The sequence below is a fragment of the Anguilla rostrata genome, chromosome 9 (genome assembly GCF_018555375.3).
Source record: "Anguilla rostrata isolate EN2019 chromosome 9, ASM1855537v3, whole genome shotgun sequence".
Lineage (NCBI taxonomy): Eukaryota > Metazoa > Chordata > Actinopteri > Anguilliformes > Anguillidae > Anguilla > Anguilla rostrata.
The window spans coordinates 37,845,606-37,869,101 of NC_057941.1; the positions used below are offsets into that span (position 1 = coordinate 37,845,606).

At 42.2% G+C, this 23,496-nt stretch overlaps 1 protein-coding gene across 4 annotated transcripts in view; it reads right to left on the reverse strand.

Moving 5' to 3' along the window:
- Positions 1-7,855: 7,855 nt before the first annotated feature.
- Positions 7,856-23,496, reverse strand: part of rnf214 (ring finger protein 214) — a 62,938-nt gene continuing 47,297 nt past the window's right edge. For 3 of the 4 annotated variants that reach the window (XM_064352042.1, XM_064352041.1, XM_064352039.1), the window contains 7 exons: positions 20,911-20,998; positions 20,744-20,839; positions 18,669-19,000; positions 9,347-9,467; positions 9,035-9,163; positions 8,834-8,932; positions 7,856-8,202 (listed from right to left, as the gene is read on the reverse strand). In XM_064352042.1, the coding sequence (XP_064208112.1) occupies positions 8,140-8,202; positions 8,834-8,932; positions 9,035-9,163; positions 9,347-9,467; positions 18,669-19,000; positions 20,744-20,839; positions 20,911-20,998 (928 nt within the window). In that variant the 3' untranslated portion in view covers positions 7,856-8,139. The remainder of the gene's footprint in view (positions 8,203-8,833; positions 8,933-9,034; positions 9,164-9,346; positions 9,468-18,668; positions 19,001-20,743; positions 20,840-20,910; positions 20,999-23,496) is intronic. The other variant, XM_064352040.1, reaches the window with a different exon arrangement.

A 23,496-nucleotide genomic window follows, 5' to 3' on the forward strand; every position in this document is an offset into this window, starting at 1 on the left:
AATTATAGGTAGACACAAGTGCCTTGGGAGCTGGTTTTATTCTGCTGCAGGAAGGTTCTGACGGAATTGTTTGTGTCAGGCAACGGGGTTGTAGGACCCAAATTCAGAGTGAAAAACTCAGAACTCCAATAGGTAAATTTAATCAAACTTCAGTTTTTTTAAAGTAAAGAACAAACAAAGAAGCAACAAAGGGCAATTATCAGAAACTCAAAAAATATCTTCAGACAAAAAAAAAAAACAGAACTCCTTGAAATTCAAAAACATGCAGAGCAGAACACAGGCAGGGCGAAATACAGGCAGAAACACACGGGCAGATACACGGGCAGAAACGGAGGCGGAAACACAAGCAGAAACACTCAGGCGGAAACACAAGGAACCAGCACCGAGTCAGGGAAACAAAAAACTTAAATAGACACGAAGATAACAAGACACAGGTGAACTCAAAACACAATCAAACCAGAGAAGGAAGGGAAAATGAGACACAAACAAAAACAATGATTTTATAATTGAAAACAATAATACAATTAAACACCAAAGAGGGAGAAAGAACTGAAACACAAAAGTGAAGTGCCGCCATCTGGCAGCCAAAAAAGGAAATACAGAAACAAAGGCAGAATCCTGACAGCATCCTGACGTCCCAGAAGACTGACCTGGGCCAGGGAAGGTCCTGGATGCTGGGCAGCGACGGCTCGGGAACACTAGGGGGCTTGGGAACACTAGGCAGGGCAGGCGGCCCCTGCTGGACTCTGGACAGGTTCGGCGACCCCTGTGGGACAACGGGCTGAGCAGGCGGCCCCTCCTGGACGTGGGGCCGCCTGCAGGGCGGAATACAGGCAGAAACACACGGGCAGATACACGGGCAGAAACGGAGGCGGAAACACAAGCAGAAACACTCAGGCGGAAACACAAGGAACCAGCACCGAGTCAGGGAAACAAAAAACTTAAATAGACACAAAGATAACAAGACACAGGTGAACTCAAAACACAATCAAACCAGAGAAGGAAGGGAAAATGAGACACAAACAAAAACAATGATTTTATAATTGAAAACAATAATACAATTAAACACCAAAGAGGGAGAAAGAACTGAAACACAAAAGTGAAGTGCCGCCATCTGGCAGCCAAAAAAGGAAATACAGAAACAAAGGCAGAATCCTGACAGCATCCTGACGTCCCAGAAGACTGACCTGGGGAGGGGGTGACACACAGGATGGGACTATACAGGCGGAACAAACGGAATGGAACAGGACTCAGGAAACAGAACTGGACTCAGGAACAGAACACACAGAAACAGGAACAGACACGGGGCTGGAACAGAACAGAAACAGAAACAGGACTGGACTGGACTCGGGACTGGAGCGGACAGGAACTGGGCGAAACTGGGCACAGGAACTGGGCAGAACCCAAACGGGACTGGGCACAGAAACTGGGCGGAACCCGGACGGGACCGGGCACAGGAACAGAACCCGGAGGGGACAGGGCACAGGAACCATGGCAGAACTCGGACGGGACCAAGCACAAGAAACAGGGCAGAACCTGGACGGGTCCGGGCACAGAAAACAAGTCAGAACTCGGATGGAACTGGACTGGACTGGACAGGAACGGGACTGGACTGGACTAGACAGGACAGGAACGGACTGGACTAGACAGGACAGGAACGGACTGGACTAGACAGAATAGGAACGGACTGGACTCAGACACCTAAGGAACTGGACTGAAGCAAACATGGAACTGGACTCAAACAAACATGGAACGGGACTCAAACAGACACTACACTGGATTGGAATCAAGATACGACACTGGACTAGACTTAAGACACGACACGGAGCGGGACTCAGACACTACACTGGACTGGACTCACAGACACAACACTGGACTGGACTCACAGACACCACATTGGACTGGCCTCACAGACACTACACTAAATTGGACTCACAGACAGACACGGAACGGACTAACACGCGGACACGGAATGGACTAACATGCAGACACGAAACGGACTGACGCAGACACGAAACTAACACACAGACAGGGAACGGGCTAACACAGACAGGGAAGCCTAACAAAAGGACAGAGAGACAAGCAGGTGGGGAGATACACAGCAAGACTGACAGACACTCCAAGGGACAGACAGACAGGGAAGGAGAGGGGTGAACTCAGAGACTGACACAAGGACTGACAGATGGGCAAACATGACAACAGACAGGCGGACCAACACACAGACAGACAGGCAGACAGGCGGGCACAGACCGGCCGATGGTCCGACGGCCTGGGGGGCAGACAGACAGGTCAACAAACAGGCCGACAAACACGTGGGCAGACAGGCAGGCAGGCAGGCAGACAAACAGACAATGGGGCAGGTAGACTGATGGGCGAATGGTTAGGGGGACGGACTGGCCCCGTCCCCAAAAGGAAAGACCCTCCAGGGCGTGGCCGTGGAAATGCTCCAGGGCTGCTGGACGGCCGGGGTCTCTGGGCCCTGGGCTGGGGAAGGTCCTGGATGCTGGGCAGCGACGGCTTGGGAACACTAGGGGGCTTGGGAACACTAGGCAGGGCAGGCGACCCCTGCTGGACTCTGGAGGGCAGGCGGCCCCTGCTGGACTCTGGACAGGGCAGGCGGCCCCTGCTGGACTCTGGACAGGGCCGGCGGCCCCTGTGGGACAACGGGCTGAGCAGGCGGCCCCTCCTGGACGTGGGGCAGAGCAGGAGGCTTCTACTGGACGCGTGGCGGAGCAGGAGGCTTCTCCTGGACGCAGGGCAAAGCAGGAGGCTTCTCCTGGACACGGGGCGGAGCAGGCAGCTCCTGCTGGACTCGGAACTGGGCAGGCAGCTCCTGCTGCACTCGGGACAGGGCAGGCAGCTCCTGCTGGACTCGGAACAGGGCAGGCGGATCCTGAGGGGCACTAGGCAGTGTGGGCTCCGGGACTCTGGGCAGTGAGTACTTCTTGGCCAGTGGGGGCATCTCTGCGACCCCCCGGAGATACTCCTCCCAGTGGAGAGCTGACACCATGAGGGCAGCAAAGTCAGACGACTCAGCAAGCCCAGAATTAATCAGCCCACCGTGGAGGGAGTCCTTCAATCTGTCCCGAAACAACTGGCACAGAATGGCCATGGACAAGCCACTCTGTGTGCCCCAAGTGCTAAACTCGGACGCATAATCCAACAGAGTACGCGACCCCTAGCATATGTCCACCAGTCATGCCTCCTAACTGGACAGGGGGGCCTGTCCTACGGCAGGGCTGGTCTCGGAGGGCCTACCCGAGACCACCGGCTTGCTCCACACTGGTGGCATATTAAACAAAAAAACCCAAAAAACACAGGGAAAAAGAGAAGGGAAAAAAAAAACTCCACTGGGTCCAGCACTGGCTGGATTCTTCTGTCAGGCAACAGGGTTGTAGGACCCAAATGCAGAGTGAGAAACTCAGAACTCCAATAGGTAAATTTAAACGAAGACTTTACTTTCAAACTAAGGAACAAACAAAGAAGCCACAAAGGGCAATTAAACAGAACTCCTCGAAATTCAAAAACATGCACAGCAGAACACAGGCAGGGCAAAATACAGGCAGAAACACACGGGCATACATGGCTACATGGACAAAAACGGAGGCGGAAACACAAGCAGAAACACTCAGGTGGAAACACAAGGAACCAGCACCTGAGTCAGGGAAACAAAGAACTTAAATAACAAGACACAGGTGAACTCAAAACACAATCAAACCAGAGAAGGAAGGGAAAACGAGACACAAACAAAAACAATGATTGAATAATTGAAAACAATAATACAATTAAACACCAAAGAGGGAGAAAGAGCTGAAACACAAAACTGAAGTGCCGCCATCTGGCGGCCAAAAAAGGAAAAACGGAAACAAAGGCAGAATCCTGAGTTTGTTACTTCTCATGCAAGTTTTATAAACACCAGCTGAAATACTCTATCACTGAGGAGGTGGCGCTAGCATTAATGCTTGCTCTACAAGATGTTTAAGTGTACGTTGGGTCTAGTTCTACCCTCATCATGGTGTACACCGACCATAACCCCCTCACATTTTTGTCAAGGATGTATAATCATAACCAGTAGTTAATGCGCTGGTCATTGATTGTACAGAGTTACAACCTATAAATTAAGCACAAGAAAGGAGCTGACAATATTTTAGCTGGGTCTGGGGTGTAGGCATTTCCGTTTTTTTTTCTCTGGCAACTAATTTAATTTCATTAATCCTGTGGGTGGGGATATAGAACAAACTTACGTTCATTCTTGTGAGTGGGAGTGTTATGTCCCTGTGTGTTCCTGTGTGCATGCGTGTGTCTCTCCCTCACTCTTGCTCTCTTGCTGTTTTCAGTCTCTTTCTAGAAACCGCTGCCATTCACAACTCCTACCCCCCTTCATAATCATCCTGCTGGTTCCTGCCTACCTTCCACCAATCCAAAGACAACGGCGATTTAAATTACCCGCCGGCCATCCCGTATTTTTGCTGTTGTCGCCATTACTTGCTCCGTTAGTGTTCCCATACTGTGTAAATCGTTGGTTGCCTGTATTTGTACTTCGTGTTAATCCTTGGTTGTGCATCATAAGTAGTGTACCTGTTTCTCTTGTTTTCCCTGTTAGTTACTGTTTCATTTGTCTGCCACGCTGAGGCATTGGGGTAGCTGAGACAGAAGCCTCTGTACACTTGCACAAAGGATTAATGGGTTTTACTGTATAGGCACACTAGTCTAGGAGTGGTTGCTACCCTCTGTATTTATGTTTGTTAGCTAGAGTAATTAGGTAGGCTATTGATTTGAATGTCTCTAGGTAGGTCTTCCTCTACTTTTTGGTTATTGCTAGGTTTGTTTGGTTTTGTTACTTTATTTTCTTTGGCAACACCCAGGATACCAATCCTCAGTTGTGGGTGTGTGGGTATGTCTGTGTAAATATTGTACATGCTGTTTATAGCCTGTCACTATCTGCACTGTTGTCACTTGTTATCACCATTGATAAGTAAACACTTTTTTAATGTGCTTTTTGTGAACTGTTATTCTTGTCACACCCCTCTCATTTGAAAAATTTAAAAAATAAACACTAATAAAATTGCTATAGTAAAGTTTACTACTACTATTAATAATAATAATAATAATAATAATAATAATAATAATAATAAAGGGGGAAAAATTTAATCTTCAGCTTAAAATGTGTCACTAAACCTCCATTCATGATGATAAGAGATAAGTGATTTGCTTTATATTAACGGAAAACAAATGAATGTTCCTTAAAGGATTGGAATATAGGCCTATATTATGAACAAAAGAACATTTTGACATAATGCAAGATATGGCATATTTTTTGTGGTTAGGGGTGCAGTATTAAGTTATATTAGTATTATTAAGGAAATATTAACGTAGAGCAGTTATAGGTTAGACTGAACGACCGGCTGGCCAACTGGCCTCACCATACAAGTAGCTAAATGTACTTTTCATTGTGGTATGCAAATTTGAAATTGAAAATCCTGTTGTATAAATGTACGATGCCTGTCTGTTGTGATATTATTGTTATATTACCATATAAAGTATTTGGTGATTATTAATCAGCTGCGTAGCTCACTTTACAAGCACAAAATGTCCCCTTCATTTTTCTATGTGTCCTATTGGCTGAAATAGTATCTTGTGGACTATTTCAATGTATTCTATTGGCTGAAAAAGCATCACATGTCAAGTCATCACAAGGCTGAACAGTCTCCATTCTTTGCATTTTATTTTTCATTCTGCATTAATTCTTTATGGGAATGTTGAAATGGCATGTCTTGTTCAAAAGCTGTCAGAGGAGAAGCTTGCAGAAATGTTGGCAGAAAGAAGAAGAATGCAAGAGAACTTGCATTCTTGGTTGGTTTACTTAGGCATCCACACTAACTAAAAAAAATTATCTGTAAAGCTGGTTGGAAAAAATCCAAAAGGGCTTACTACTTGATCGCTTATAATAAAAAAGCAGTGCTGTATTGTGTGGAAATAAATGAATGACTTGATAAAAATAAAAATAAGAACAAAAATGCTATTAAATTAAAAGACAAATGAATGAAGAAACAAAACAAAAAAACGCGTCATGTAAGTTATGAATCCATTAAAGGCACTGAAAAATTAAAAAATCTGCTAAAATAGGGAATTCAGCAAATAGAGTGTGAGTGTGTGTATGCACTTGTGCAAGCATGTGTGTGCGTGTGTGTGTGTGTATGCTGTAGCACAGTGTGATGGTGACTTTCAGCTTTTTAAAACTCGGCATGCCCCATGATGGATGGTGCTGGGTTTCAGATGACTCTGCACTTTTCCCTCCCTATCATTTTCTTTCTCTTTAACTCATCCTGTCCTTCCCATGATGGAGGTGCCAATGTAGTTTTCCCATCCACTGACGTGGGAGCACAAAGGCAGGTGTCAGGTTCTCCAAACTCAGGGCATTTGCAGTCTGAAACTCAGTGAAAGCCACCTATGTGTAAAGTAGTCTGGAAAAGGGTACAGCTAGGAGTCAGAGAGGAGTCTTAAAAACACACTCGCCTCAAAAAGGTTAAAGAAAAACTCAAGCTAACATTGGCAAAGTGACCTGTATCACTCCAAGCAGGTTCTAAATAACTGGAGCAAATCTGCCATTAAAAACAGGGCAAAAATAATTCCAAAATGATGTGTGCAAAGCTTTATCCCAACAAAATTAAAATTGTTATTGCAGAAAAAGGTGGCTCAAATATTCATGTGTGGTGTGATTACTTATTCAAGCAGCATATTTCAGTATAACATTTTTCTTCAAAATATCTGCTGACAGCTAATAGTGTAAATTTACTATTACAGCATGCAAGTTTATAAGACAAATAATGACTGGAAAAATGTACAAGTATCATTTGTAATCCAGACAAAAATAACTTTCAAGGGGTCTGACCACTTTTTCCAGGCTCCTTTGTAGTCCTCCTCTCTTCTCTAAACTTTCTCTCAATAATCCATGATGACTACTGTGGGCCTGTACCATGGCGTAACCCTTGAAAATTATGGGCACAACATACTGTTCCTGCTGTTGCTGAGCCTCATCCTCTGCTAGTGGCACTTTTTCACACTCCCTCCCACCCAAATTATTATGTTTAATAATTTGTTGCATATCCTTTGCATGCCATTCATCGTTGAAGTCATCACCAGGTGCTGAATATCATGTTTTGGGGGGCTACTTGCCTTAAGTTCTCTCTTCAGCATATAAAACGAATGTTCAACTGGATTCAGACTTGGCCAGTCAAGAATTTTCTAGGTTTTTGGCTATTGCATAAGCAGAATGTTTGGGATCATTATCTTGCTGTAGGATGAAGCGCCATCCAATAAGCTTCAAAATTCATTTTTCTGCTGCTATCAGCAGTCTCATCATTAGTGAAGACAAGTGAGCCAGTACCTGTGGCAGCCATACATGCCAAACCATTACACATGAGGTGGTCTGTTTTGGATCTTGGGAAGTTCCTTTTGACCTCTGTGCTTCGCTCTTGCCATCACAATTGAATCATGGTCATGAGTCCACAAGACTTTTTTTCACCAGAACTCTGCAGTCTCTTTTAGATACTTCTTAGCAAACTAACCTGGCCATCCTGTTTTTGTGGCTAACTAGTGGCCACTGAACAATCCTGACTAATCAGAAACATGAGTGAAGCCATTTATCCCAAACATCGTTATTATAACTTGATTATACAAATGTACGTTGTGATCCAGAACATGTATGGTGTAATAAAATGCTTACATAGATTTTTGATGTCAGTTATTTCCTGTTAAATCAGGATGATCTTTGGATGGAGATTCAAGCCAACAATTAACCTATAATGCAAAGCTGGCTACATCTTGGTAGAATCAGGAAATTTAAGGGATTCCATTTTCAAAGGAATTTTACATTTTTATTTTCATTGTAACAGAATATTTTCTGACAGTTTTACAGGCCGAAGGACATGTGCATAGTAAGATTATTACTGTAATTAAAACTAACAAAATAAACAGATAAGGACATTAATGTTTTAATTTATACAGTACAATTTTCAAATGAGTAATATGGATGACTTTCATAATTTAGAAAAGAGATCAGGAACCTGACAATATGGTGTGGAGAAAAACATTACAACAACTTGGGGTATGACTGTGCATCTTTTCTTTCCTTCTTGGTTATTTGGAAGGACAGAATGGGCAGGAGTTGTTCTTGGTGGACTGCAGCCAAACGCTGATGCACTGAAACAAAATGCAAGCAGGAGTTTACAGGCAGCAAGTAATCAAATCAGTATCACAAACTACAGTATCATTAATACTCAAACATGGATGCAACCTAAAGATAACCTTTGATACATTTTATAGCCATAGTTGGGTGTTTCAGGGTTAGTGTTCAGTTTTTCAAATTTAAATTAGCCTTTGGTTTCACTAATAAAACTACTGAATACATATACACAGTACACAATCACACGTAAGTAGACTAATTCAGACTTATTCAAATAAAATGAAAGTGTCGCAGCAGCAGGACATAATAAATAAATGAATGAAAACTGAATTTGAATACATTCATTACATTGAGTTAAATAGTCGCATTGCACTGGTATAAAGGACCAATTAAAAGTAAAAAGTTCTTTGCCCTTGGTACTTATTTTAAATCATTTTCCCGAAAGGAGCATTACAAACTGAAGGTGCAATGGTTTGGAAGGATCAGCCGTTATATTCTTTGTCTTTGTACAGACTGAGCTATTGAGCAGGTCACCAAGTTGGGTCCACAATTCCACATTTACCTGCCATTCTCACTATTCTACAGATCATTTTTCAGATTGCTTTCCTTGCTTTTGCAGATTGCCTTTCAGAGTTTCAGGGTTCTCACCTCTTTGTGAACAATGTGAGAGCAGCTGACATCATGCTGACTGCCCGTCTCTACCTGGTTCTGACACACCAGGCACATTTTAAGACTGGGAGCCACAGCCTAGAGGAAAATGAGAAGGATACAGTGTATTAAGACAACATACCTGTAGTACTACATTGTCATTGTGACCTGAGCTTTGCAGCAGTATCTGCCAATCTGTACCTGTGGAGGTCGAGTTTGGAAGACCTGGGCTACCACTGGGCCCTGAGAGGGGAGAGGGGCTCTCTGGAGCTGGGGAGCTGCGCCAGAAAAGTTCCTGGCTCCAGATGGAGGCCTGAGTGGACCCAAATGCTGAGACAAATATAAACTTGAAAATCTGCTCAATTCATGCAAGAGTCATATTTACATATATATTTTAAATGAAGCCCAGACTGAATGATGAAGTAAATCATTTTATCAAGTGTGCAGATTATTGCAAGTGTGGGTCTTGTCTGTTTAACCACATTTGCATGCGTGCGTGAGTGTGTGCCTTACCGGTCGCTCCATCTGTGTCAGTCTCTGTGCCACCTGCAGGGTGAGCTCCTCCATAGACAGCCCAGCCATGGTGCCCGAGCGCGATGTCTTTATCTGCTGCAGCACCAAGATCAAGGTGCTCCTAACCAAAGAAACCACCATGAACCCATAAAGAGGAACCATCACAAAAATGCAAACTGCCATTACATCCCCACTTTAAACACTGGCTCATATGAACCATTATCATAGTATCGTTTTTTGTAAATAAGCCTGTGAGTACTTGTGTGTACGTGGGCGTGTGTGTGTGTGAGTGAATGAGTGAGAGAGAGAGAGAGTAAATTAGAGGCAGTGCTATACCTGTTCTGGCTGGGAGTGTGTTTATGTGTGAGGGTGTTTCGATGTGTGTGTTGCAGTAGTGAGTTGTAGGATATGTAGTGTTTAGATTTTGGCCTTAGAGAGTGAAACAGTGAATAAGAATGTGGCCTGGCCTCCCCATCACAAGCATCAAAGCAAATGTGATGGAGGCAATTTCAAATTCCACTGATACCCTAAGATACCCTAGGCTGACAATCTATGGGTCTCACCTCCTCCGAAGAGACAAACCAGATGACACAGGACACTGTGTGTAATGTAATGTAATACATCCTCAAGCTATGCTGGGTAAGGTATTTAAGATTGCCACAGGAAAAAGTGTTGTGTTGCATTTGGTTTTGGAGCCTGGAAGAAGAAGAGTTTCCCTCTTTTTATTTTGGTGGTGGTTCCTTGGTCGTGTGTTTTTAACTGGTTTCTTTGTGGCGCTTATACTGGAAGTGGGTGATACTTTTGCAAGGTCTGGCTGATCCGTTTCTCTCTCTATGTTCTGGTATTTCTAGATTAGTTGTTTAATGTTTTGTATTATGTCTTCTGTTGGGTAATTTAGAAGTATAGTGCCTGCATTCAATAAAGAATGTATGTTTTCAATTAATTCATATAATTGACTGCTTCTTAAAACCTGGTATAGAGCTTGTTTTGACTTGTTGGTTGATTCCACCAGTTTTCTGTAGACTGACATAGCAAAGAATACAGCGATTTAATTGATAATTCTCATTTACAATAATAAATTATTAAATTAAATCACATAAAATATATTTTACATGTAGGTTAAGTGAGGGGTTCCAGCACGCAATATCACTTGAGTTCAGTGTTCAGAGTGCTGAACATTTTATCAAGGGCATTGACTGTTGGAACCACTGGATTCAGAAAATAAACATATTCTTAATTAATCCTTGCTTGTCCAACAGTGTAGTTAAAGAGAAGATGTGAGCGTACTTCCCACCTGTTTGCAACCCTCTTGCTTCCGCTGGATAGTCCTTGTGGTGAACCGGGAAGTGGCCTTGCATGTAAGCCATCCCTTGCGAGTACATAGTCTCCCACACCAAGACTCCTGACAGGCCTCACTATGGCCACATACAATAACTGGGTGTCTTTGCAGCCCCTGGCTAACTCAGGAGTGTATCATGGAGAAGCAGTGGGCCCTACGCAGGCCGACCCCAGTGGATGCGCCAGGAAGATAGAGATAATGAGATAATGGATTTTTAAATTATATCTGACAGACTGGTTCCATGCTTTGCTGTTTATTGTCCTTTTAAAGAAAATAGTTGTTTTGTAAATGAATTTGCTGTTTTACTGGCCTCTATTGTACTGATTTTGATATGGTTTTACTAGTTGGTGATTTTAATATTCATGTATGGGACAAGCACATTTTATGATCAGACAAGTGGAATGGCTCTTACAGTTTTCCGTTCGAACAAGTAAAAAATAAATGCGATGATTTGTTCATACATTACAGATTTTTTTAACTGAAGCTGTACTCTGTCTTTATTTGATGTGCTGTCTGTTTCCCTGCTGTGGCTGCTTGCTACCAAGGCACAGGTTACAGAATACTGAGCTGCACGGTTGTGCATGGCTGTCTTTTTTTCTACAGTCTTTGGGTGAACCCTTGTCTATTTACCTCAGGTGAAAGTGTGATACGCTCCTCTATACATTGCTAGCTCTGCAACACCTATTATCGACCACACAAGGGGAGACGTGTATTGACCACCTCAAACGCTAACGTATTTATTTCATATTGATTCTTGACGATTGAACGATGTTACCTATTAAAATGTAAGTACTGTAAGCTTTCAACATAGACAGCAGTGTGCATCTGAGCTCGACAATACATTTCTCGCAGAACTTGTGGTTTGAGTGTCTTAACTTCATTGCAGTGATGATCAAATTTACACGAAGCAAGTGCATGTTTTTACCCTTTATTGATTGCAATTCTACAAGACCATATGGTATAGCCTAGCTAGCACAAGCCAACAGCACTAGCCTATAAAACTGATGTTTAACATTATTTGTTCAAAGTGAAACTTTGTTTATGGTCAGTGGCACCAAGATTTCTGTCACACCATCAATAAACAGCAGGTCCCAGTAGAAGCCGGAATTAAATCTTTAAAAGTTATGAATTTTCAAAGTCCTCATGGATGTCACTTGGCAGCTGTCAGTGAGGACAAGCAATTGATCTGAGAGAACCGTTTTTGCATAAAATGTGTCAGAAGTATTCAGCATTGTTATTTGCTACCTAAATGTTGTCTCATGCTTGACACTGTTGACATGTATACAGTCTTTAAACCATTAACCAATCAACTGGGACTTCAGGTGGGATTTCCAGCAAAAAATACTTACCTGGTTTTGCGTCAGAATTCTGAGAGTTTGAGGGTAAAATCAACCAGTAGCCTACAAGCCAGTTTACAAGTCAGTTTCAGAACCCCATAAATATAAACAATGTAATGGAAAACTGTAGGTTTTCGTGGCTGTCGTGGTCCTACTCTTTTCAGTGATGACATGTAAAGGTCACAAAAAACAGCCAATATTTCACATTAAAATTCAATATATAGACAATTATTGTTCACAATAAATTTACTTAAAGTTAGTGATATTTTAATTGCAATATTCATGTTGATTTCTGAAAACAATTTTTTAGGTTGTCCCGCCTAGATTAAATGTGAAACTGTCCTGATATCGCTTCACGGTTTCCAACTTAACTTTCCTAATGGCTATTTTGCTTCCTGCGACTTGGGTTGCAACTGTGAATATGTACGCATCCCTAGAAATACCAATAGGGGACACCCTTTCGCATACTAACCCCCATGCACATGCCAAATCTGGCCAATCCTTTCCCATTTAAGGGGTACCCTATTTAAAGCTTTATAACTCCAGATGTGAACATCACATAGACTTTGAAAATGGCTTAAATCAAGCAAGACATTTGTAACATTTACAATACGAGCTTAGATTACTTTATATTGGAAGAAATAAAGTGCCACAAAGGCAATTGTTTAGTCAAAAAATCAAAAATTTGCTCTTTTTTAGTTTGCAATGAAATACTGGGAGATTTCATATATACAGCAGGTTAAAGTATACATGTCCTGGATCAAAAACCTCTTGATCACAAGTTCATAAAATCTAAGGGTGGATATGTAGAACTACTAAAGATGTATCAAGCAAAAGCTAAGCAGTGTACCCAGCATCTCCAAATCTACCCAAAATGTCTAAATTATGCATTGCTGTAAATCACAACAAATTCATGTATTTCACAACAAATCAACTGTTTTTACTCAAGAAACTCACTTTTGCATCATTTTCAAGTGGGAATTACAAGATTTCTGTCAGTACAGTGGTCTAAATAGCTAGGGGTCCAGAAACACATTCATAATCTCTCCAAAAAGGAATATAATGCTTTTGTCCATTGTAAAGCATATAAATGAGCACCTTATGAAGGTTTAAGGTGAAACATTGATATCATATTTTAAAATAATGCAAAAATATTGTCACACAATGCTGTACAGTACCTAAATGTGTAATAATTAACTCTTGAATGTATTTCTATACTCTGTACTCTTGTATGTTTTCTTGTATGGGGATGGGACGATATGAAAACAATTTTCAACCGCCCACCACGTTTTGGCAACATTGTCGTCATCACTGCTGCATGCATCACAAAAACTACGCTTACATTACAGTGTGAGATATCCACATTATATAATACCACTAACCTATTTAAAGACTCAATTTCAAAAACAACGTGTATAACCAAAATATTTTGAGAAGTAATACTTACATAGCAATGATGGAATTTTATCTGTGTACAGTAGATGGAGACAGAGATAGTAAATCAATGATACAGTTCAATCCGCTTCTGTTTCGCGCCAGAAAACGATGTCAGATAGGTCTATCAGCAAACATGCCCAGAAGTCCTCAATAATAATGGTATTTTCCAATAAATTACAAAAAATTGTTGACAATGTTTTGTTAGGTGCAGCGTCTTTTACTGCTACCACAGAGTGAATGCGTAAGTGAATCCGATAAGAATTTCGGTTAAGCTGACCTATAAAACGCTATTCCAAAAACAAAATTAAACACGTTATACATCGTTAGAAAGCTTATACTCTCACCTACTGAATAAATTAACTGTAAATAAAGCCAGACTGTATTAAAAAGGACGACAACGCCGTAAACGACACGTATGGTATTACGCACAGCTATTTTGGAAGGTACCCAGGCATCACAAATGCACATATATTTCACAAACGGATTGTCCAAGACAATATATGACCACTCAGCCTCAAAAGGGACATCTCTACGCATAAAACTAATGGTAAGGTTGTGTATTTATTTAATATTTAGTCCCAGATATTGACTGTAGAATGACATGGTATCACTTTTTAAAACTTTGTCTCTTTTATTTAGTTATTCAGTGAGCAGCATCTTCACTGCTGTATTGCGTGTTAAATGAACGACCATAGCGACAATGGTGGCGATGCGGAACTCCGTATTCGGCATAGTTGTCATGTATTGTCTTCTAATGAAACTAAAACAAAGGGTTTCTGTTTTTAACTCATGCTTTGGTTGCAGTAGCACTGAATGTCTGAGTTCAGTAATCTCGTGCCGACCATTAGGGGCTTTGCGCTAAGAGGTTAAATACCCAAAGAGTGCTTCTACAATAGCGTAACGCTGAAAACAAAGCCAGCTTTAGCTTTTGGTTCTTGTGTGTTGTCTGTTTCATTCTTAGTGAAGGGAGGTGCACATGGAATATTTTTGTGGGGTAACATTGGTTAGATAGTTACATTACATTACATTACAGGCATTTAGCAGACTTTAGCAGATTTATCCAGAGCGACTTACACAACTTTTTTACATAGCATTTTACATTGTATCCATTTATACAGCTGGATATATACTGAAGCAATTTCGGTTAAGTACCTTGCTCAAGGGTACAACGGCAGTGTCCTACCCGGGAATCGAACCTGCGACCTTTCGGTTACAAGTCCAGTTCCTTACCCACTGTGCTACACTCCGTCCGTGTAGTTCAGGCGGGAGAGAGATCCCCAGTGTTGTTTTTGGTTGGCCAGGTTTTTTTGGGAAAAAAAGGTTGAGAGAATTAGAGGGGAACAGGAAAGAGACAGAAATTGGGTCTGTGTTTTGAGTTCCTTCGTTTGTTTTATGAGAGGGTAGTGCACACCTCCATGCCTCCATGTGTTAGAATGTTCTAACAAGGATTAAAATGATAGCTACAGTTTATTATGTCTGTGCCGGATTTATTAGCAGGCACTATACTGGCAGTCAAAAACGGGATTGGAAACCCCACGCTTCAACACCACTAGCTAACTACAGGAGGAAAAGGAGCAATCGGGCAGTGTACAGACGTGTTAAAAGAAATAAATAAAGAAAGAAAAACTGAGGTCGACGACAAAGACAGAGGATAAACATGGTCAGCGAACATGCACAGAAAATGACAGAGGAGGTGGGTAAAGTGGATATTTCCCCCGCATTTCTCCAAAAATTCATAACAAACAGAAGAGAAAGTAAAATGAATACAATCGAGGGGAAGCCCCGACATGGACGTGACAAATTCATCTGTCTGAAGGGAGAGTTAGCAGAGATCCCAAGACTGTAATTAATCACAAAGGATTGCCGTTTTTTGACATTGGGAACACCTCCTATTGCATCCTACCACTTGCCTCATGCACTGATATTAAAGCCCACACAATATTTTCCAGGAATCCGGACAGAGTCGTGGTTAACTACAGTAACATCCCAGCTAATGCCAATACTGCGGGATATCTGAACACTGCCCCAGTTAGCCACCCTAGCCTTCACCTTGAGGCTTCTGCAACGGTTTCATCTGGCCCTGCTCAAACATCAACCCCAAGCCCCCAAATAGCACCCAGGCTGTTTGCCACTCTGGTCCCTGGTAGGGTGGCTCGTCATGTTACCAAACCCCATGCCACCCTATTCTCCGGGGTAGCCCCTGATCCCATATTATCCATTCACTGCTGCACCACAGGGGTGGGAAATCCCAGTCAGTCTCATTGGCAACCCTCTACCCCACCATGTCATAGAGGCACTGGGAGGCATGAGCACTCAACAGTTTCCCAGCTAGCCTACAACAAATCAAACTGCATAACGGAGCCCCATACAGACATAGCCCCCACAACCGAGCATCACGTCACCCCCGGTCACTGGCAATCCACTGTTTGGATTAGCTTCTCTAGCAGTGGGGAACCCTTTTATTGGCAATCAAACTCGCCAGCTGGCCACTCCCCTACCAGGCGAAAGTGCTCCAGAGACATGTCCTGGCCTAGGCCCACAGACCACTGGGCCAGACATTGGTGCAGTGCATCAACAGGGTCCAACAGTGAAAGTGGGCAAATATGATGGGCAAACATCATACGAGGCCTTTAAAGCTAAATTTAATCAGATCGCTTGGACTAATGGCTGGACGGAGCAGGATAAAACGGACCAACTAGCGGCGTCCCTATATGGGGAGGCCAAAAAAGTGCTGTTAGATGTCCAGATAGCTGTCCACTGGGACTCCCATGCCCTACACTTGGCACTAGAATGGTGTTGGCAATGGCACCCCAACTACCACCGCACGGCAGCAGCTTCATGACAGGATCCGGAGACCTGGCAAGAGGCTGGGTATGTTTGCAGCTGATCTACGTTACTTAACCTTCACAGAAGAGGTTAGACTGTTGCTTACAAAGGATGCCTTCATCCGGTGTTTAACACCTGAGTGGTTGCAACAACAGGTCCATCTCTCCCACCAAGCCACGCTCGAAGATGCTCTAGACCAAGCTCAGGTTATAGAAGAAATTTTTGGAGAGTAAATCACAAACTTCAACCTCCCCAGACAATCCCACGTCATTCCCCTGCTCACTACCCTCCACTGGCTGCCTGTTATAGCTTGCATCAAAATTAAAACATTGGTCCTAGCATACCAGGCAGTCAAGGGATCAGCCCCAGCATACCTCCACAAGATATTCAAACCCTACATGCCAGCCAGATCCCTCCGTTCTGCTACCTCAGGACGCCTGGCACCTCACCCTCTTCGCACCTGCGCTTCCAGAACATGTCTCCTGTCTGTTCTGGCCCCATGATGGTGGAATGACCTCCCCGTGGAGGTCAGAACAGCTGAGACACTGACCCATTTCAAGCAACGACTGAAGACTCACCTCTTCAGGCTGCACCTCTCTCCATCCCTCCCTACCTCCCTGTAATTGTAACTAGGTAGCTGTTTCGTAGGTGACTTAGTTAATGCACCTGTCTTAACTACTGCTTGTATTTTTCCATAGACTGCGTTGTTGCTGTTCTCATTTGTGTTAGTGTTAATCAGTTTAACCTTCAGGGTCCAAGTTGAACTATGCGGTTGTTCCCTGCACTTGGACTGGTACTTCTCTCTAGGGTTTTCGTCATACTTGTCCCTGGTTATGGTTATACACTTTGTTGTACGTCGCTCTGGATAAGAGCATCTGCCAAATGCCTGTAATGTAATGTAATGTAACAACCCATTCCCAGCCCCACCCTCAAGCCTATGCAGCACGAGCTATGCAGGTCTTCACTGCCAGCCACAAACAGAAGGGGTAACAAAAGTCATCCCTGTCTTGTCCTACTGCCCAGTAGTAAGAAATCAGAATGAGTGTAGGATGAAGTGACAGCAGCAAGTGGAGACAAATATAAAAATGAAATCCATGCATTTAATCCACAATGTCACTGTGAAAGCCAATTTTTACAAGGCTAAAAAACAAGTAAATTTGATCCGAGTTCATGGTGCACACCCATGTGTAAGCTGTGCCTTTACCAAGAGAGCTACTCAACAGCCCCTTCTTCATTCAGTTTAGAGATTTGTTCATCAGTAACACTGGGAAGGGTAAGATATTTTGAAGAAGTCCCACTGGAACTTATATTGCTTACAACATTACGTGCTCTCTGCACAAGTGTTTTATTTAAGTCGCTGATTGGCTAATGAATCCACACACCTAGTTCTCAAGGCCTAAATTGGCAGCTGATTGAAAGGAAACCACAATAACCCGTAGACACTACAGCTCCCTTAGGTTTCAATTTGACACCCCTGCTATAGAGTGTACGGGTAGAACTGATCAACTGTTTTATTGATCTCATAATTTTATTGATCTATGAGCGCCTCTCCAGTAGGCGACTTGATCTGAGATATTAAATGGGGGGCAGCTGCCTGCTGTTCAAGCCAAGCCAGCAGCTTGCTTAGTTTGTCACCATCTTCATAGATGTTATGCCAAGACTCCAGAATAATTCATCACTGAATAGCAGATTGTGTTCTGTCTGCAGCCTAAGGCACTCCTTAAAGCATATATTTACATGATCACATGAAATACACTGTCAAATGCAAAAAGTGTTTTATCAAGTTTTATATTTTCTATTTAGCATTTATTTCTACATACACAGAATAGCATTAATGAATAGTAACACTTTTTTCATGTTTATGGCTGTAGCCTACATGATACCATGACCAATTAGATATCCCCATGACCTAAGTTTGGCTGGCTGACCCATAGTTGCACTGTTGGCCTAAACAAGAACTTGCTAGCCAAGCAAGAGCATCAAGGACAATTATAAGCAGTTTGTTTAATTGGCACCATCAAGCAGAGTGCAGTAGGAAATACACAGGTCGTCTTCTCTCCATAGATGACTTCTGGCGAGAGCGCCGTAGGAATGCCATGTTTGGTATAAATCTGGGGTTACTCATAATGATTTCATGAACCAATAAATATCTCCCGTAACCAGAACTTGGGTTATGACTCAAAATTTGTGCACCATTGCTCTAGACAGTAAAGAAGCTGTAGAGAAGTAATTTGTCATGATTAAACTATATAGCCACCAAGACATAAAGAAAATGTTCATCATCAGATACGATGGACAACCAGCAAGTGTGTGTGTGTGTGTGTGTGTGTGTGTGTGGGAGAGAGAGAGATAGAGAGTGTATATGTGAAAGGCAGTGCTGTACCTGCTGCAGGTTGGGAATCGAGCTCCTAGTTTATCCAGCAGCTTGTCCAGTTTGCCAGTGGGCTGGGCAGGGTTAAAGGGGGTGGGCGCAGGGGCAAGGCTGATAGCAGGGGGCTGGGGAGGGGGGTTTTGTTTAGTCGCCGCGGCAGAGGACAGGGTATGCAGGGGGATGGAGGCCGCAGTCTGGGGGGTCACTCTAGCAGGTGAGTCGGGTGAAAGGCGGTGGTACTGGTGGAAGGACATTGTCGTGGAGACAGGAGGGAGCTGAGGAACCATCTGCTTCGACACAAAGGGGCGGGACGAGGGAGTCATGGGACCCAGAACCAACTCCAGCTATAAGGACAGATAATTATCTGATAATACACAGGTAACTTCTAAACAAGCTGTATTCAATTATGACCAGGTAGCATACAGGCAATATTAAATTCAGGGTTTGTACGGTCATGAAAAACCTGGAAAAGTCATTGAAATTTAAAATGCAATTTCCAGGCCCTGGAAAAGTTATGGAAAATAATATTTTTTGAAAAGTAATGGAAATATAGCTAAAGTTGCATCAAATATAATTACTAATTAATCCAATCATAAAAATAGTATACGTAGTAATAAAATGTAAATTGGCACGTAACCTTTGCGGTATTTTGGTGGTGTGAGAAGTTAATTCGGTCTGGCTCAGTCTGTTTACAGGCACGCCCAACAGGCACGCTTCTGCTAATGTAGCAGTTAGTAAACGTAGGCCCTACTGTGCCGACAATATGGTAAATGGTAAATGGACTGCAATTATATAGCGCTTTTATCCAAAGCGCTTTACAATTGATGCCTCTCATTCGCCAGAGCAGTTAGGGGTTAGGGGTTAGGTGTCTTGCTCAAGGACACTTCGACATGCCCAGGGCGGGGTTTGAACCGGCAACCCTCCGACTGCCAGACAATCGGTCTTACCTCCTGAGCTATGTCTATGCTAGGGAAGTGCAGCTTCAATAATATATCAGGGCTCGAAATTAACTTTTTTACTTGGTAGCACTGGTGGTCCCAACTTCAAAAAGTTAGGAGCACCCACCAAAATGTAAGGAGCACCAACAATATATGCAATAGATTTTTTATTGGTAAAAAACGACAATATAACAGTACGGTTTACAAGTAACAGTTAAACTGTCACGCCTAAAATGTGTCGACTCTTCAAGGAATTGCGTGTTATGCATTCAAACGACAAAACGCTTCTCGTCACATTCATACCGCTAATTAAATCAACCGCCAGTAAACTGCGTCGGAGAAATTAGCTGTTTCAACCGGGTCGCTACACAAAACACTAAGTTAACGTTTCAAAAAAATGCCGTAATTCTTCGCTTCAACTTTTCAGCTTTCGATCGATAACGCTAATAAATTGAACATAAACTTTTGTCTTCAGGTAACATTAGTTAACGCGTTAGCTCTCTGTGTCGCGTGACAGTGGAGTGCAGCGAAAGGGAGTGATTGAAGACTAATATTAACCAATTCTTAAAAGGTAAGAATGTCAAGCTCGCGACTGGTTAGAAGGGTCACCGTCAGCTCACAAGGCACATACTGAGTGTACTAACTAGCGAATGTACAGAGAAAGAGACGTTCGACTAGAAAAAGAAAAAAGGTCGCACCAGAACAATTATTTGCACTGGCACAGATGCTCCCAATTATATTTCGAGGTCGCACAGATTAAATTTCGGTCGCATATGCAACCAAAATGGTCGCAATTTCGAGCCATGTTTGAGACATTGACAAAAATGTTAAACTATTTGAATTAAAATGAGAGAATGTATCTAAGTGTGTCTGTCTGGTGTTTATTTGTTTTAGAGAGGCAGCATATGTTTCAGATGCAGACCTAATTTTACTTAGTGTTACAATAAATAATTTTAAATCGTCCCGCTGAGATAGTCATTTGTTTTGTTCATGGAAATTCAGTTAAAGGTTGTGGAGAAATCATTGAAAATCATTGGTGAAAAAGTGTATGAACCCTGTAAATTACACACAGGTGTAGGTACCTTTTACTTACATACGGGTACCATTCAGTAATGGCAATTATTCACAGCTCCCCTGACAGGCACTCACCGTGGGGACCTGGGGTAGGGGTGGTAGGGAAATAGGAGAAAGACTGTCCAGCTGCTGTCCTCTATGGAGACACTGCAACTGCTCATTGAACTGATCCTGAAAGAGAAAAGAAAAATCAGTATCTTCTCTCCTCTCTCACCCTGACCATCTGTCTCATCTAGTCTTACCTTCAGGTTTCTCATGTAGGTATAGCCAATGCTGACATTTTTCTCCCAGTCCAGTCTATGCTGAAAGTGCTGCTGAGATGTGTCTAACCTGCAGGTACATAGCAAGCTTTTTATTACAGCACACCTGCACATCAACTACACCTACATGTCAAAATCCATCACAACACTGCTATACTGGTTAAGAATGAATAATAAATGAATAAACTGGTTAATAATCAAGAGCCGTGAAAAAAATAAATAATGGCCAATTTACATAATAATTCTTTTATCAGCTTTTACGTGGTATTTGGTCATTACACTCCACAGGAGAACTGGCATTGAGTCTATAATTATTCCTTAGCAAACATATGGGCTATATACAGTTGCAAGAACAAGTTTGTGAACACTTTGAAATTACATGGATTTCTGTATATTTCTGGTTTCTTTTTCTTTTTCTGGTTTCAGGTCTGGTCATAGTACAATCATTGCAGCCTCCGTAGTAATCAATGACATAGTCCAAGCCCTTGACAATAAACAATACTGTGCTTCCCTTTTTCTTGACCTTTCTAAGGCTTTCGATACAGTTGACCACTCCATCTTAATTGGTAGATTAAATGACATTGGTTTTGGGTCTAATACAGTTAATTGGTTTTCAAATTATCTTTCCAATAGAACCCAATGTGTATTTGTGGATGGCCATAAGTCCTCCATTCTGGTAGTGACTAAAGGTGTCCCTCAAGGCTCTATCCTGGGTCCTGTATTATTTTGTATTTATATTAATAACCTTTCGCATGTTTTAACCAACTCTGATTGTAATATCCATTTATATGCTGATGATTTCTTCTCAAACTTCTCAAGCACCATCTGTTCATGTGCACTATGCCCTGACCAATACCATTTTCAGAGGACTTTAGAAGAAAGAAGAAAAATTGTAGAGACGCATAAAGGCCTGGGTGTTCATCAATCCACAATAAGACAAGTTATCTACAAATGGAGGAAATTCAGGACTGCTGCTACTCTCCCTAGGAGTGGGCATCTTGCAAAGATCATGGTAAGAGCGCAGTGCACAATGCTGAAGCAGGTCAAAAAGAACCCTAGGGTAACAGTTAAGGAGCTGAAGAAATCTCTTTAACTTCCTAAATCCTCTGTATATGTGCGCACTATAAGAAAATTACTAAACAAGAATGGTACTCATGGGAGGACACCACAGAGGAAACCAGGGCTCTCCAAAAAAAACACAGCTGTACATCTCATGCTATAATGCTATATTTGGAGGGAAAAAGCACTGCACACCATCGCCAAAACCTCATCCCAAATGTGAAGCATGGTGGAGGGAACACCATGGCTTGGGGCTGCTTTGCAGCCTCAGGGACTGAACAACTTTCAATCATTGAGGGAACAAATAATTCAAAATTGTATCAATAACTTTTACTGAAGGATGTCAGGTTAGTGGTCTGTCACCTGAAGCTTAATAGAAGTTGGGTGATGCCACAAGACAGTGACCCAGTGAACAGAATGGTTTAAACTAAAGAAAATTAATGTTTTGGAATGGCCAAGTCAGAGTCAGGACCTTAACCAAACTGAAATGTTGTGGCATGACCTGAAGAGGGCTGTTCATGCCAGAAAACCAAGAAATATCAATGGACTGAAGCAGTTTGTAAGGAGGAATAGTCTGATCGGCAGCTATAGGAAACATTTGTTGGAGGTTACTGCTGTAGAGGTCCTACCGATTACTAGATACACAGGTTCACATACTTTATCCAACATTAACTGTGAATGTTTAGACAATGTTTTAAATAAAGACATTAAAAGTGCAATTGATTGTGTTATTAGTTTAAGCAAAATGTGTTTGTCTATTATTGTGACTTAGATGAAGACCAAAACATATTTAATGAGTAATTATACAGAAAGACAGCCAAATCTAAACGGTACACAAATTTTTCTTGCAACTGTATGTTGTTCCATTTGTATTTTTGAGGTAACATACTGTTTTTTTCACCTTATTCCTCCAGCTTTCAGTCTTTCCAGTCTTTCATTTGGTAAACATTAGAATCACAGACTCTACCATAAATTTGTTTAATAATTTCCCTTTAACAAATATTGAAAAATTCCCTTCACTTCTTTCCAGTTATTTCCTCTATCCTCTGCAGTGGCCATCATTTTATTTCTTACTATTTAATCTACCCCTCAAAATAGAGATTTTATGTTTACTAAACGGTTTCTGTTGCTATCGACACTAAGTAACTCACGTGGACAGCTGACAGCTGATGGAATGTTACCATGGAAATGCACCAGCATTTCTCCGGCTTTACTTTATACAGAAGAAATACCGGGCCTGGAAGGGATTTTTTCCTATGTCGTGAGATGAGTCACAGCTGGGTTATTTTAACTAGCCTTTATTTTGGCTTGACATCTTTACACAGACATTGATACCGGGTGATGGGTCATGGCTGAAAAGTTGACTTACATAAAGCGATTGTAAAAAATGTAATTGTCAACTGAATACAAATAGTTCACTATGTGCTCAATGTTCACATTTAATAGCCAATATGTCTAATTGTACGCTGCTTCAACCTATACAATGTATCTGCTGGAATGTAAGAAAGA